This window comes from Eumetopias jubatus, unplaced genomic scaffold (genome assembly GCF_037043125.1).
Source record: "Eumetopias jubatus isolate StellerSeaLion01/CBP00866 unplaced genomic scaffold, mEumJub1_p1.0 scaffold_7, whole genome shotgun sequence".
Lineage (NCBI taxonomy): Eukaryota > Metazoa > Chordata > Mammalia > Carnivora > Otariidae > Eumetopias > Eumetopias jubatus.
In genome coordinates, this window is record NW_028274813.1 from 26,917,780 (window position 1) to 26,933,883 (window position 16,104).

The following is a 16,104-nucleotide window of genomic DNA, read 5'->3' on the forward strand; positions in this document are numbered from 1 at the left end:
CCAGGTGCCATCCCAAAGATCAGATGAAGTACGTCTGGGATAGAACCCAAGATGGTAATTTTTTTAAGCTCCCAGATGATTCTGATGATCAGAGAGGTTTTGGAACCACTGTCTTAGATTACTAACAAGTTGCTGGGGACCACTGCCAGTGAATTAGGAAGGAAACTGTAAATACTTTCATTTGCATTTGTTTTAGCTGGTTCCCTCTAATTACAGCACTCCATGAAAGCACAAAAAGGGCTCTGCGGCCGCTGTTTCAGGCAGTTCAATCACAGCAGAACAATAAATAAACCAACTCAGGAATCTTTAAGAAGCTTTTATTGGCACAGCCCAGGAAAAGGTGTGGTAGCCATTTCTGAGCAAAAACCTGTATCCCAGCAAGGTCTTCAGTGTTAAGTTTAACACCCCACTGAACCAGAAAGTTTAAGTTCCTGAAACTTAAGTTCCAGACTCCCCAGGTCACTAAGAGGTTAAGAGGCTCCCCCAGCAAAAAAAATTTTAAGTAAACTCTATGCCCAACGTGGGGCTCAAACTCACGACCCTGAGATCAAGAGTCACATGCTCTACCAACTGAACCAGCCAGGTGCCCCAAAAGACTTCCAAAATTTATAGGTCAAGCCCTGCTGCTTCTGTTAAGATCAGAAAGGCAAGAGACAGTCCTGAATGTGCATCCTTGTTATGGGATGACTAAAAGGGAAGGAAACAGTATTAAGTTTTTTCAGATTGACTCCAGGTCACTCCCCATTACAAGGACGATGTTTTCAGCAGTCACACTGAAGTCCCTCTCCATTCTGTATTTGGCTAAGCAGCTTCTGCTTAGGACAGGTGGTGGTCATAGGACATGATCATCAGGATGGTAGAGTTCACTCATCAGGCGGTAGATGTAGGACGGTGCATTCCCACCAATGTTGGAGATAAAGAGGGTAATGAGCTCTGGGGGGACGTAGTCAAACACAGGACAGTGAACGCTGACCTTCTCCAGAATGTCCCCTGAAAGGCAATTACACGTGCTAAAGATAAAACCGAGGATCCTGCTCTAATAACTAAGCACACAGATTCTAGGCTCAATAATGCAGGCATACTTGCTACCCCAAAAAGGGGAAGCTGCAGCAAAGTACAAACCAGAAGAGATGACTTCACATCATGACACTCCTGCTTCAAACTCTCCAATGCCTTTCCATAGCCCTAAGAATAATTCCAGCTTGGATAGTAGCCCTCAAGATCTGGCCCCTCCCCACTGTGCTACGCTAATTATAATTTATCCCACTCTCCCTCATGCTCACTACTCTCCAGCCATATGGCCATCTTGTTCCAACTGGCTAAGCCTAGGCCTAACTCAGGCCTTTTGCACCAACACCTGGGAGACTCTCCTTGATCTTTACATGGTGGGGCTCTATTCATTCTGCACTCAGCTGAAATGGCCTCTCATTTAGACCCTTCCCCCACTAACATAGTCTCCTACCACTTTCCATCCCATCATCGTTATTTGTTTTCTTCCCAAAACATCCCATAACCTGACATATTCTTGTCTGTCTTCTGCAATAGAACATAAGCTCCGTGGGAGCAGGGCCTGTGTTGTTCATTATTACATCCTTAGTACCTAGAATAGTGCTGTATACATAGTGGGTACTCAAAAGATACAAAGAATCCTTGAAAAAATGAATGTGTGAATAAATGGATGAAGTTATTCAACTTCTAAGAATTAACACCCCAAGTATGGTGCCTCCCAGAGGGCGTTTAAGGCCATCTTATGTTGATGAGGTGGCAAGCTCATTGAGCACAGCTGCTGCCTTCAGAAGTCAGAGGAAAAGGACCCCAACACATGAAGGTATCCAGGTTATAGGCAAGTTTTATATTAGGAACATTTTAGAGCATGCTTCCTTTGGCAGCCATGTCACCAAAATGACTCCCTACAGCAAATGAGAATGAGTACATTTTCCCATTGGGTTGCTGCGTGTGTGTCAAGCAATGTGCAAAGCCAAACCCCATCAATGCTGAATGATCCAACCCACCATGGCCCCAATACTCAGTGAAATATATTAGTCTCAGAACAAAATGAACATGGACTAGATGAGGTCCCCACACACTCTAAGATGCTAAAGAGAAGTCCCCATGAGAATTACGATAAAAAGCACAACTGGGCAGTATTCAATCCCCACTGACTACTAAAACAAAAGCAAAAAGACCAAAACATGTACACGTGCACATGCATGCGCACACGCCCACACACACACACACACACAAAACACACCCTTCTGTACCTTCTGTGAAAGGCAGGACTTCTTCAGGAGCCACAAACTTGTGAAATGAATCTTCTTCATTGGGGAACTAGACAAAGAAAAAAATTAAAAAAAAAAAAAAAAGGCACGAGAGAGACCCAGCAAATTCCAGTTTTAAGTATACACCCAAGGGAAATAAAAAAGGTATGTCCACACAGAAACTTGTACACCAGTGCTTACACCAGCATTATTCACAAAAGCCAAAAGGTTGAACAGTCCAACTGCCCACCAACGGGTGAATGGATAAATAAATTGTGGTAGGTCCCTGCAACAGAGTATTATTCAGCCACAGAAAGAAACCAAGCGCTGTGCTACAGCTAGGAACCTTGAAAACATGCTAAGTGAAAGAAGTCAGAAACAAAAGGCACATATTGTATGATTTCTTTTGTATGAAATATCCCAAACAGGCAAAGCCACAGAGACAGAAAAGCAGATCAGCGATTCCTAGGAGGTGGGCGGAGGGGGCAAAAGGGAGTGATGACATAATGGGTACGGGGTTTTTTCTAGGATGATGAAGGTTTGAAACCAGAGAGTGGTAGTTGCACAATGCTGTGAATGTAATAAATGCCCCTGAACTGTACATTTAAAAATGGGTAATTGTATGTTATGTGACTTTCACCTCAATTTAAAAAAGAGAACTGCAAATAGGTTGGTATTTCAAAGCAAACAGCTTCTATTGCTAGTGAAATGGCTCTTACTTTGTAATACTGCTTGTATTCAGGCTACAGAGGACAGTCCTTCCAATGATGAAAAATAAAACTGATTCTGTGTTCTGGGTTTCAACTTGTTCGGCATTTTCAGAAATGATCAGCGTGACGGGCAATGGTGGCAATGTCAACAAAGGGCCTTCCCCAGCCACGTACTATCCTGACCTTACAATTTTGATTTCTCAAAACTGACAAGTTATAACTATCAATTTTTTTTTTCCTGATTCAAGACTTCTGTGGCTTTTTCTGGCCCCTATGGGGGGGGCCATTTACTAAGCCATTTAGTAAACGCAGATAAAGAGAAGCCCCAGAGTGAGTAGGTTGAAGGCCCAGAGTTCAAGCCTACTCTTTGGCTTCCTTCTCTCTGCTGGCTACAGACAGACATACCTGCGGGGAAAGCTTGAACATGGGAGCACACACGATGAGCGGGGTGGAATGGTGTTTTGCTGCCAGTGCTAGAGTGTGAGTTCCTGTCACAGCTCTCAGGGCACCGTTGGCCAGGATGGTCTTTGTGCCAATGATCACCTTTGGAACAGGAAGCAAAATGTGAGTCATCCTATGGATGGAGCCTTAAATGGGCCATTGGGCACCACAGGCTAAATGCTCAGGCCTCAGTCTCGACATTGTGAGGGTCACACACTAGTCAGGGAAAAGGGATTCTATGGTAAGGACCATGAGTTCTAGCTCAAGAGTGGCTTCCCAAAGAAAGAATGAATATTGTATGTGACAGGAAGCTGCACTATCTCCTGCCCTTAGCCCTGCCTTTTCTGGAATCTATATGCCATACCTCCTGAGAAAGCTAAGAGCCTTTCTATTCACCATCCATCACTGTCAAGCTCTCTGAGCAGAAGGCAGGGACCCTCTACCCAATTCCTAGCAGCTGCCACACTTAGCCTTATTTTCATTCTCTTCCAATGCTTTCACCAAAAAGAAGCGACCCTGGGGCACCTGGCTGGCTCAGTCAGTACAGCATGGACTCTTGATCTCAGAGTTGTAGTCTGAGCCCCATGTTGGGTGTAGAGATTGCTTAAAAATAAAATCTTTAAAACAAAAACAAAAAGAAGCTACTCTAAGTGAGGAACAATGATACAGATAAAGGGAAAAGAAATCAGGTTAATATATTAAAAAGGCCCAGCATGTACTTTTAAAAGGCGCTAGAAGTTTTCTTCTCTTCTCATGGATATTATAGGAGGGAGAAAAAAAAAATGAGTATTTTAGAAGTATAATCTTCATGAATTCAATATAACTCCAAATACACCTACCTTGTTGACTCTTGACATAACAGCAAAAATGGCAGCATCAGTCATGACAGTTGTCTCAATACCCGCTTTGGATAAATTGACTGCCATTTCGTGACCCTACAATAGGAGAGAAAGGCCTGATGTTAGGAGAGAGGGTGAGAGAGAGTGGAAGGCATCTCCAGTGGAACTGGATCTGGACAATTCTGTAATACTGGGCACAGCCAACACACACCTGCCAACAGGTAATTCCTTTTTCTACTCATGGTAGGTATTCTCTGGTACACTGCAGAGAAGCCCAGGAGAAGCCAATAAATGCTGAATTTTCCACAGGAGCACTAGCGCAGCCAGAAAACTGGAAATACTGCTTGCTTGTATAATTAGGGAGCGCTAACAGCACAGCTCTTGGCTCATTCTTTTATGACCTCCTGCATCCTTACATATTTCCTTTCTAGAGACCTATTATTTACATAGGGATTGAGTGAGGTCAGAGCAAGCATCAGTCATCCCCAAGGGTAATTTACCCTATTTTGATTCCTAAAAGAACCAATATATTTCTTTTCTTGGCCCCAGCATTTCCCCTAACTTTCCTAAACCAATGTTTAAGAATGTTGACAGAAGGGGCGCCTGGGTGGCTCAGTCGGTTGAGCGTCTGCCTTCGGCTCAGGTCGTGATCCAAGGGTCCTGGGATCGAGTCCCGCGTCGGGCTCCCTGCTCAGCGGGGAGTCTGTTTCTCCTCTGCCCCTCCCCCTGCTTGTGCGTGCTCTCTCTCTCTCTAATAAATAAATAAAATCTTAAAAAAAAAAAAAAGAATGGGCGCCTGGGTGGCTCAGTTGGTTAAGCGACTCAGGTCGCTTCGGCTCAGGTCATGATCCTGGAGTCCCGGGATCGAGTCCCACATCGGGCTCCCTGCTCAGCGGGGAGTCTGCTTCTCCCTCTGACCCTCTTCCCTCTCGTGCTCTCTATCTCTCATTCTCTCTCTCTCAAATAAATAAATAAAATCTTTAAAAAAATAAAAATTAAAAAAAAAAGAATGTTGACAGGATGAACAACTCAAAAATTCCCTTCATAGATGTGTGTTCTCATTGTCTTACTTATCAAGTCAAAGTTGGCATGGAGCCCATCTATCACTCCTTTATTCCCTCCTCATTTTTCATTTTTCTTAGCAGCTCCAGCAGTCCCCCTACCTGACAGAAAGGAGCACACTCTGCCACAATGACATGGAATTTCCTCTTTCGGGCAGCCTCTTTGAGGAAGGCCTCTACTGTCCGGGAGAAGCCAATGGTCATGATCACCTCATTGGAGTGGATGTGCTCCAGAGCCTGGGCTGCAATGTTCTCTGTAGTCCCTTCTGCAACAACAGTCAGTTTGGCAAGGAAAATGTGAAACTGCCATATGCCACAACACGAGACAATCATGACAGAACATGGAAAGAGACAAGTGCCCTTCACACAGACGGCCCACCTAGCAGACCTAGTGGTAACACAGGGTGAAGGGACTTAATGTGAAGGTCACCTTTTCTTAAAAGCCATGCTCCTCTGGGATCTTCTACTTCCCAAGTTCTCAGCCTACCTTCTTTCCCAGCAGAACCCCTACTCATCCACTTATCCCCCAACTCTGCCCCACGCAATACCAGCTCCTTAGAATTCATTTTGAAGACAATGAATTCAAGCAAAAAAAATGGTCCAATCTGAGAAACTGTAAGGTGCTGAGAGTGGGGTAAACAGAGTTTCCCCCTAAAAGAACTCCTCTAAAAGGTGGCTGCAACACCCGCACCTGAAAAGGAGGCCACAGAAGAAAAACGGGAGGAATTTGGAAGCAGTAGCTACAGACACACAGACCCAGCTTCTTCCTCCCTTGGGGAACCGATTGTAATGAATACATGCAGGTCTCCTGGGTCACAAAGACAAGGGGAAAGGAGGTGGTGCATCTGTGTGTATAAAAATTCAAGAGGAAATTTAGGGAAGAAGAGTCTATCATCTGTGGTTTTGGGGAGTTCATCTTTAACATGAAAATAAAGCTCTGTCCTAAGTCTCTGCAGCAGTGGATCTGCAATCCCTCAAGGGCCGGTCTGTAAGGACACGCAGAGAGGGCTATCTTAGTCCTGCCACCCGTTCCAACCCTTTCTCTTAATCAGGATGGAGCACAAAGCTCGGAGAACCACAAGACTGGTTATCTCCTATATCTACTGATGAACAACTTCCAGGGTCTTCTTTTCCCTCATCTGCCTGTCCATCAGGGATCAGGACTCTTACCCAGTTCCACAAGCAGCTCATTAATTGCCTCAATGATGTTGGACTGGAGTTGGGCATAAGGGAAGCTGAAATCCTCGCTCAGGCCTTCGGATGTCAAGAGTTTGTGCAAGGACTCCTGCTGATCGCTCTCATCGCTGCGCCCGTGGAGTCTAGGGAGGCAACAAGACCCAAACAGGGAGGGGGGCGGAAGTGTAGTAATTTAAGTAACAGGAGCCGCTCAGCTCCATCAAAGGCTTCAAGCAGGGAGAAGGGCTTGTGCAAAAAGGCCCACATCCTGACCTGCCATACTCCTCCCGGATGATCCTGAGCACTCTCCGCACCATGTTGCCCACCGTGGTCTCTGAGGGCTGCGCAGCCGTCATCCTCTGGCCCTCTCGGCGGATCAATTCCATCAGTTTCTCTGCAGTCGAGGGAGAGAAGGCACGAGCGCGATGAGGCTGGGCGACTCTCCGCCTGAAGATCGGGGCCGGACAGTGGCTAGGGACGCGACGGAACTAGACCTGCCTTACCTGCGTTGCTCCAGCGGTGGTCCGTGATGATCCGGCGCAGCAGCCCCAGGGTCTCCCGAGCCATGTCCTCGGAGCTGCGCTGCCCGCCATCCCGCTTCAGGGCCTCCACGAAACTCTCGATGCTCTCGTACAACTCCGAGCCCTTAGCCGCGGCTCCTGGCATCTCGAAAAAAGCCGCCTCCCCGGCGGAACCCACACCTGTACGACCTCCGTCCTTGCACTTCCGGGGCGGGTGAAGTCGGCTTCCGCTCCGCGAGGAAAACTCTAGTTTGAGTGTCCGCAGGCCACGCCCCTCGGTGCCACATCCCGCCTCCTCCATCTGCCTAAGCCAATCAGAGGCTAGGAGCTCGAGTTACTGAGTTACAGCCGAGCGACCGCGAGTCTCGGAGGCGGGAGGACCGGAAGTGGCCTTTAGTGGCTCTTCAGACGCTGAATAGAGGTGAGGAGTGAGGCCCCATGAGGGTGGCTTGTCTCGTTGCTGTGGAAACAGCCAGCCTCGGCGTCCCCCTACCCCCCAAGACCCGAGGCTGCGCTGCACAAGTTGCCGCCCTGGTCCTGGTCCCCAAGCGAACACCCGCTCTCTTGACCGAGACGCTCAGATTGCGGGTCCAGGACCCGCTGCACTTTAAGCAGACGCGTCATAATGCTCTTTTGCTGCATGGAACTGGTTCGTTTGCACCTGTGTGTTTCTAATAGATTCAGCTCCCTGAGGACGGGGACCAAACCTTTTTTGCCTTTGCATTCCCAACGCCTCACACACCTAATGTAAGACAGGAATCAGGGATGAGGAGACCGAATACTCCCCAGTGAGGAGATTCAAAGGGGGAGCTTACATGGGAGCAAAGATGATGTCCTTCCATTTGGACAGACTACAGAGGCTGGCAAGTATAACAATACCAAGAGCTACTATTGACTTAAAGTTCACTAGGTGTTGGGCACTGTGTGTGAATGATCTCATCTATTGCGATTTATGAGGTAGGTACTCTTATCCTCATTTTACAGGTTAGAAAACAGCCACAAAATTTAAGCAGTTGGTAAGGGGATGCATTCGTATTTAAATCTCCGTCTATCTGAATCCAAAGTCTGGGTGTAATGAGAATCCCTATTTCTTTAAATTCTTAGAATCTTTGGACACACACATTTTAAAGACATTTGTTACAATTGACAAATTGCCCTCCAAAAAGATACATAGATACCAAAATCAGACAAAGCTAATACAAGAAAGCTACAGACCAGTATCCCTCACGAACACAGATGCAAAACCTGTAACAAATTAGCAAATCAAATCCAGCAATATATAAAAAAGATTAAGACATCATTACCAAATAGAATTCAAACCCAGAATGCAAAGCTCTTTTAATATTTAAAAATTAATCAATTTAACAAGCCATATTAACAATATAAAAAGTGAAACCACTTGATCATATCAATCGATGCAAGGATTTGACAAAATTCAACAGCCATTAAAAAAAAAAAACAGGGCGCCTGGGTGGCTCAGATGGTTAAGCGTCTGCCTTCGGCTCAGGTGATCTAGTCCCGCATTGGGCTCCCTGATCAGCGGGGAGCCTGCTTCTCCCTCTGCTTCTCTCTCTCTCTCTCTCTCTGTCTCTCATGAATAAATAAATAAAATCTTTAAAAAAAAAAAACTCTCAGAGAACTAGGAATAGAAGGGAACTTCTTTAACTTAGTAAAGAGCATCTCCAAGAGCCTACACTTAACATAATACTTTATGGTGAAAGACTGCCTTTTCTCTAAGATCAGAATAAGACAGGGATGTCCACTCTCACCACTCCTATTTAACATTATACTCAAAAGTCCTAGACAGTGCAGTAAGAAAAGAAAGAGAAATTTTACAGACAGACTAGAAAGAGAGAAAACTCCCTATTCACAGAAGACATTGTCCACCCAGAAAATCTGAAGAATCAATAACAATGACAAAAAACCTCCTAGAACTAGTAAGTAAATATAGCAAGGATACAAGGTCAACACACAAAAATCAGTCTTATTTTTATATACTAGCAAAGAATAATTGGAAACCAAAATTGAAAACACCATACCTCCCAAAAGCTATAATACATTTGTCAATTTTGTTTGTGTTAAGTTTAAATTGTCCTAAAAATTGTACCAATTTACATGCTTGCTAACACCATGTTCTGGCCAATTTTGGATATTGTTCTTTATTTTTCCAGGCATCAAGCCATTACAAAATAAGGTATGTAGTATTTTATATATACAAAATAATACATGTAGTATGTATATATAATATATATATATACAAGTTATGACACATGACAACAAAATGAACATACATGAACCCATCTCTCAACTTAAAACCAAGATTCTTAAATACATAGACATAGGAAGTAGAATGGTGGTTTTCAGGGGCTGGAGGGAGGCATAAGTTGTTTAATGGGTACAGAATTTCGGTTTTACAAGATGAAAAGAGTTCTAGAGATGGATGGTGGATGATGGACATACATTAATGCCATGGAACTGCACACTTAAGGGTAAAAATGGCAAATTTTTTGTTCTGTGTATTTTACCACAATTAAAAAAAATATGTGACATATACCAAAAAAACCCTGAAATACTGCCAAAACCACCTCATTGATGTGTGTGTTTGTCTATTCCATTTCCTTGCCTTCTTGAATACCCAAGGATAACCACTAGATTTTGATTGATTTTGCTTTGTTTTTTTTTAAAAAAAGTATTATATATTTATAATCCCTAAACAACATATTGTTTAGTTCTGCTTGGTTTTGAGGTTTTTTTTTACAAATGGCATTATAATGTAATTTTCTACAATTTGCTTTTTTCACTTGATATGACATTCCTAAAATTCATCTATGTTCTTACATGTATCTGTGGTTCTCTCATTAGCACTGCTGCATAATATTCCATCATGTGACCATACCACAATTTATGTATTCATTTTTCTTCAACAGATATGTGGGTTGTTTCCAATCTTTTTTGGGGGGGGTGGGAGAATATAAACTATAAATATTCTTATGTGTATTTTGGCATATGTACAAGTGGAACAGCTAGGGCGTAGTCTATATGAATAGTCAGCTTTACAAATAGTGCTCGTCTTCCAAAATGGTTAAATTAATTAATTCTCTCTCCAGTAGGACTTAAAGAGTTCCAACTGATCTACCTCATTACCAACACTTGGTATTATCAGTTATTTTATTTGAGGGAATCAGATAGATATAAAGGATATATCATTATGATCTTAATTTGTTTCCTGATGAGGCTGTTAATTTTTTCATATGTTTATTGGCCATGTGTTTTTCTCATTTGTGAAATACCTGTGTGTGTCTCTTGCCTACTTTCTTAAGAATCCTTTTTGAAATACACTTGTAGGAATTCCTTATATATTCTGAACACTAATCTTTTTCAGTTATTTGTTCTATAAATATCTTCTCTCAGTTCATGGCTTGTCATTTTATTCACTTTGAGATGTCAAAGACATCTTGTCTTTGTATAGTTAATGCTTTTCATGTTTTATGTAAAAGATCCTTCCCTAATATAAAGGCTTAAAGATAATCTATCTTCTTCTTCTAAATAATTAAAAAATTTAAATTTACAAGTAATTTTGAGTTACTTTCTGTGTAGGATGAAAGGTGGGAATCCAATTTTCTTTTCTTTTTCCATTCTCTTTCTACCGATTTTCTTTTTTTTTTTTTTAAGATTTTATTTATTTGAGAGAGAGAGTGAGCGAGAGAGAGCACAAGCTGGGGGAGGGGCAGAGGGAGAGGGAGGAACAGATTCCCCGCTGAGCAGGGAGCCCGATGTGGGACTCCATCCCAGGATCCTGGGATCATGACCTGAGCTGAAGACCGATGCTTAACTGACTGAGGCACCCTCCATTGCTTTTTAATGCTACCACTGTAATATGTCAAGTGTCTATAATGTGTGAGTCTGTTTGGGGACTATTTTGTTCCATTGCTAAATTTGCCTATCCCTTACCCAATATCACATTATCTGTTTTACTCTTGTCTTATTTTATAAAACGTCTTGCTATCTGGTAAGAAAAATTCCCTTGCCATATTTCTTTAAGAGGGTCTTAACTAGTTTGGGACCTTTGCTCTTTCATATATATTTTAGAAATAATTTATCTATTCCTAAAAACAAAAAAACAAACAAAACAAAAACAAAAAAACCCTAAAGATTTTCCTTGGAATTACTTTAAATCTCTAAATTAATTTCAAGTAGAATTGACATCTTTAGGATACTGAGTCTTCCTATCCATGGACATGGTATATATCTCCATTTATTTAGGTCTTCTTTAAGGTTGTTTGGCAAAATTTTATGATTTTCTCCCTATAGGTCTTACACATCTTGTGTAAGATTTATTCCTAGGCACCTTGTATATTTATTACTGTTGTAGATGATTATCATTCTTTTTCATCATTGCCAAATTGTTAGAGAAAATACAAAAACTCCTTTTAATTTGCATTTCTTTGCTCATTAATCAAGGTGAATGTTTTTTTATGTTTATTTGCCTTTGCATTTCTTCTCTTATGAATTGCTTGTGCACATGTGTTGCCCATTTTTTTCTAATATGATACATGACAGATATTCTGGTTGTCCACCCGATATCCATTTCTTTCTTCTTCCCTGTTAAAAGAACTGATTTTGTTTGGTTTCTACCCACAGGGAAAGTGGGTTTTAGCTTATGGGTAAATTCTCATTGGTCTAAGCCAATCATGGCAATTCCATTCTCCTTTAAAAAAAATTTTTTTAACAGGTTGGTGTTGGATAACCCATTTTCTAGCCAGCAGGATATGAGGGAGATCTGTTTGGAAAAGTTTCTTTGTTCTTAAGTAACAGAGAAGACTACTTTGTCTCTTCTATCTCTGATTGTCTGAGATATGATGCCTAGAATTACTGCAGCTATCTTGTGCCCATGAGGTCTCAAGACTGAGGATAAAGTTAACATGCCAAGGATGGCAGAACAGAAAAACAGAAAGAATCTAGGCTCTTGATGATATCGACACTTAATGGGTATTTTACATATATAAACTCTTTTCATTCTTACAGCAATCCTATGAAATAGATACTACTAATATAACCGTTTTCAAAATAGGAACCTGAGGCATAAATAGGACAAGTAATTTGCTTAATGATACACACTTAGTAAGTGGAAGAGTTGAAATGTTAATCTAACAGTATAGCTTCAGTGCCTGCACTGTTAGTCTGGGTACTGTGGTGCCTTTTATTAAAGTTGTGTGAAATCAACAAATCCAGAAGTTGCCCTACTTTTAGACTTCTTACTATATAAAGTGATACATTTCTCTATTGATAAAATTTTGAATTCTGAGTTTTCTGTCACTTGCAGTCCAAAGTATCCTGATATTGGGTATTTAATCTTCTTCTGGTTGCTATGTAAGGTCTATTTATATGTTAAAGATACCAATCATTTGCGATTTGTGTTGCAATATTAGTAGTTTTACAAACTTTGCCCAATTCTCATATATTGCTGTGGGATTTTAAATTGAAACACCTTTCAGCAGGACAATTTGAAAAAAACATAGCAAGAGACTTTAAAATGTTCATTCATACTCTTTAAGCCAGTATGTCTAAGTGTAGAAATTTATCCCAAGGAAATAATCAGAAATAGGCACAAAGATTTATCCACAATCACATTTTTCACTTTATTATTTATAATATAAAAATCAGAAATATTCCTAAGTATTCAAAATTAGGAAATTGGTTTGGAAATTATGTACTGCCATCTATGTTTTAGAAGAATATTTAATGACATAGGAAATAATGATAAGAATTGTTGACAACATATTGTTAAGTTTAAAAAGTAGGTTGCATGCAGTCACTCTGGAAAATAGTTTGGCAGTTCCTTTAAAAACTGAAAATGGATTTATAATACAATCCAGCAATTGCACTCCTGGTCATTCATCCTAGAGAAATGAGCGCTTGTGTCCAAACCACATGAATGTTCATAGCAGCTTTATTCATAATAGCCAAAAACTGGAAACTTCCCAAATATCCTTCAATTGGTTGATATTTAAACAAACTGTGGCACATCTGTAGCATGGGATATGGCTCAGCAATAAAAAGGACCAAACTGTTGATATCTGCAACAACTTAAATAAACCTCAAGGAACTTAACGCTGAATAAGAAAAGCCAATCTCAAACTATATTTCCTGTATAATTCCATTTATGTATCATTCATGGAGTAACATATAAAGAGAGATAAAGAATGGATTAGTAATTGCCAGGGGTTAGGGATGGGTGGGGGGCATGAGATGGGTGTAGCTCTGAAGGAGTGACACAAAGGATAGTGCAGTTGAGTCTCTGGATGTTGTGGGGATGGTTATGCAAGGCTACACATGATAGAATTTCATAGAGCTACACACACGAGTGCATGTGTAACTGATGAAATCTAAAACTATGGATTATATCAATGTCAATATTTTGGTTTTGATATAGTACCATAGTTGTATAAGTCGTTACCATTAGAGGAGGCAGGGGGAAGGGCACGTGGGACTTTGGTATACATTCCTTTCAACCTCCTGTGAATCTACAATTATTTTGAAATAAATAGTTGAACAAAAACTTCATAAACCAAGATTTATATAATAAAAGCATCTATTTAAAAGAAAATTATAGGGACGCCTGGCTGGCTCAGTTGGTGGAGTGTGCGACTCATGATCTCGGGGTTGTGAGTTTGAGCCCTATGTTGGGTGTAGAGATTGCTTACAAATAAAATCTTTAAAAGAAAATTATGATGGATTACATTACATTAATTGTTAAATGCCTCAGTGCTAAAATAGTTTAAAGTGCAATTTTTCAAAAAAGCAAGATGCAAAAATAGTATATTTGGTACGATCTCAATTTCACTTAAAAATATTTATACATTGGGGTGCCTGGGTGGCTCAGTCATTAAGCGTCTGCCTTCGGCTCAGGTCATGATTGGGATCGAGCCCCACGTCGGGCTCCCTGCTCCATGGGAAGCCTGCTTCTCCCTCTCCCACTCCCCCTGCTTGTGTTCCCTCTCTCACTGTAGTCTCTCTCTCTCTCTGTGTCAAATAAATAAAGAGATCTTTAAAACATGTATATTTATATATTATTCATATGTATTATATATTAGTATATATTCACACACACACACACCCACACACACACATATATATATGTATACACATGTATACACATCATATATTTGTGTGTGTGTGTGTGTGTGTGTGTGTGTGTGTGTGTGTGTATATATGGGTGTGTGTGTGGATATCTGTGTGTATATATGGCATACCAAGATGTTAACAGTGGCTCTCTCTGGATAGTATGATTACGAGTTTATCAGAGACCCCTAATTGCCTCATTAGCTGTTCTTCTATAGTAATAGAGTTTTGGCTTGGCAAATAGGCACCCAAAATAAAGACTACATTTCTTAGTCTCCCCAGCAGGTAGTGTGGCCACATGACTACGTTCTTACTATTGGGATGGTGTGGAAGTGTTGTGTTGCTGCTTCTGAGAAACTTCCCTGGAAGATAACTGGCATGTGTCCTTTGGCCTCTTTATCCCTTTCTCTTTCTGGCTGCCTTTCTGCTCTGCAGCCTGGATGATGAGGATTCAGGCCACACTGCACGGATGGCAGAATAGTGAGCCAGGGGGAGCCTGAGCACCCTAAGGCCTCTGTGGAGCAAAACTATCAAACCAGCCTAGACTTTTCAACTTCATGTAGCTGCAAGCAAAATAAACTTCAGTCTTATTTGAGCCACTGTTATCTTGAGGTTTCCATCATTTGCAGTCACACTCAATCCTAACAAATACAAGAGCGATTTTTATGTTCGTTTGTGTTCTGTACTTCCCAAAATTTTAACAATAAACACATCCCACTTATAATCAGAAAAAAGTTATTTGTAAGAAAAATAAGTCCTTCCATCAGGCCCGTTCTCTCAACCAGGAATAGGATTATGTTGACCAGATCTTCCAGTTTTTCCCAGTGTCCCAATTTCAGACATTCTGGCTAATTGCCTGCAAAGTTATCAGGTCACAGTTTCTGAAAATTTGGAGATAGGGTGATTACAGTGATAATTCTCAACTGTGAGGAGGGAGGTTGACCAAAATATTTGTGTCTTTCTCCTTCTGTTCCAAAGAATCTCTTTTATGCCATCAGATCACTTCCTTTTCCTGAAAGGCTTTGACTCAACACTGTGGCATGTGAATACACTACTGTTTTTATCCTTCTCTGATTGTTTTGGTGGGTAAGTCATGTCTCTACGCAACCTGAGAACAAGTGCTATTGTCATGGACACCTGTTGTTTTTGTCTGCCCTGCACCCCCTTTCCTCTGGAAACTGTCCCTCCTTATGTCATTCAGGTGGAACTGTCAATCTCAGAGCCTCCTAACCACAGGGATGACACACCACACAGGTCTGGGCAGTCACCCCAGTTCCACACTGTTGGTATAAAATCATTCAGTCCTTCCCTGTGATTTGCTATACAGACCCCAGAAGAAAGCAGGTTTCTTGCCTTTAAGATCATCTGCTGTAAGGAGGTCAGCTTGGAACTCTTGGTGGCTGGCTTTCCTGTCTCATGGAGGAGGCTTATCTGTAGGAGAAAGTCAGGCAACTGCTCCAAAATAAGTAGAAGCGAACAGAGGCAAGTTTTGGAGTGAGAAAGAAAGGGCAAATGAGCTGATGACTTGAACTGATGTAGGCTTATAAAACTAGCCAGGGTTGAAGGTAGAGCCATCCTTGGACTACTCAACAAATCCCCCTTTGGCTTAACTTTTTGAGTTACTAGAGGCTTGACTAAGCTTTTCTTTTGTTCTTCAGGGAACCCAACCCTCTTCTCAGCCATTATTTGACTGATTCTCCTAGACTAGAAGCTGATCTTGGTCTAAATGTAGATTTATATTTTAATGATATCTGGCTGTGTTTTGAATTCCCTGCCACTTGACCTTGTCAGTTGCTAGGAATTTGGAGGGAAATTCTAATGACAGACACAGGTAATGGTACTAGGGCATGTGATTAGGAAAAAACAAACAAACAAACACCCTATTGTTATTAGGACTGCCTGGTAACAGTTGGTCTTCATAGATCAACATATACAGTATATAACAAATATTTGTTGAGCATCTTTTCGTACCAAGC

General features: G+C 41.4%; 2 protein-coding genes across 2 annotated transcripts in view; one reads left to right on the forward strand and one right to left on the reverse strand.

Moving 5' to 3' along the window:
- Window positions 1-303: 303 nt before the first annotated feature.
- Window positions 304-7,231, reverse strand: EIF2B2 (eukaryotic translation initiation factor 2B subunit beta). Its single transcript, XM_028102067.2, has 8 exons — window positions 6,989-7,231; window positions 6,759-6,879; window positions 6,480-6,628; window positions 5,412-5,575; window positions 4,249-4,344; window positions 3,374-3,511; window positions 2,262-2,328; window positions 304-990 (listed from the first exon to the last, which is right to left on the reverse strand). The coding sequence occupies exons 1-8, from the start codon at window positions 7,149-7,151 to the stop codon at window positions 833-835; spliced, it is 1,056 nt and encodes a 351-aa protein (XP_027957868.1). The 5' UTR covers window positions 7,152-7,231; the 3' UTR covers window positions 304-832.
- A 137-nt stretch (window positions 7,232-7,368) lies between these two features.
- Window positions 7,369-16,104, forward strand: part of PGF (placental growth factor) — a 48,458-nt gene continuing 39,722 nt past the window's right edge. The window contains exon 1 of the mRNA XM_088025026.1: window positions 7,369-7,427. The gene's annotated coding sequence lies outside the window, so the exon portion shown is untranslated. The remainder of the gene's footprint in view (window positions 7,428-16,104) is intronic.

Bases quoted from the DNA above. Each gene is read 5' to 3' on its own strand.
- EIF2B2 (XM_028102067.2), bottom strand. From the start codon at position 7,151: ATGCCAGGAGCCGCGGCTAAGGGCTCGGAGTTGTACGAGAGCATCGAG. The intron at 4,345-5,411 runs GTAGGGGGACTG...CTCCTATTGTAG, and splicing joins AGTGTGCTCCTTTCTGTCAG to GGTCACGAAATGGCAGTCAA. The intron at 991-2,261 runs GTACAGAAGGGT...ATTGCCTTTCAG, and splicing joins AGTCCTGCCTTTCACAGAAG to GGGACATTCTGGAGAAGGTC.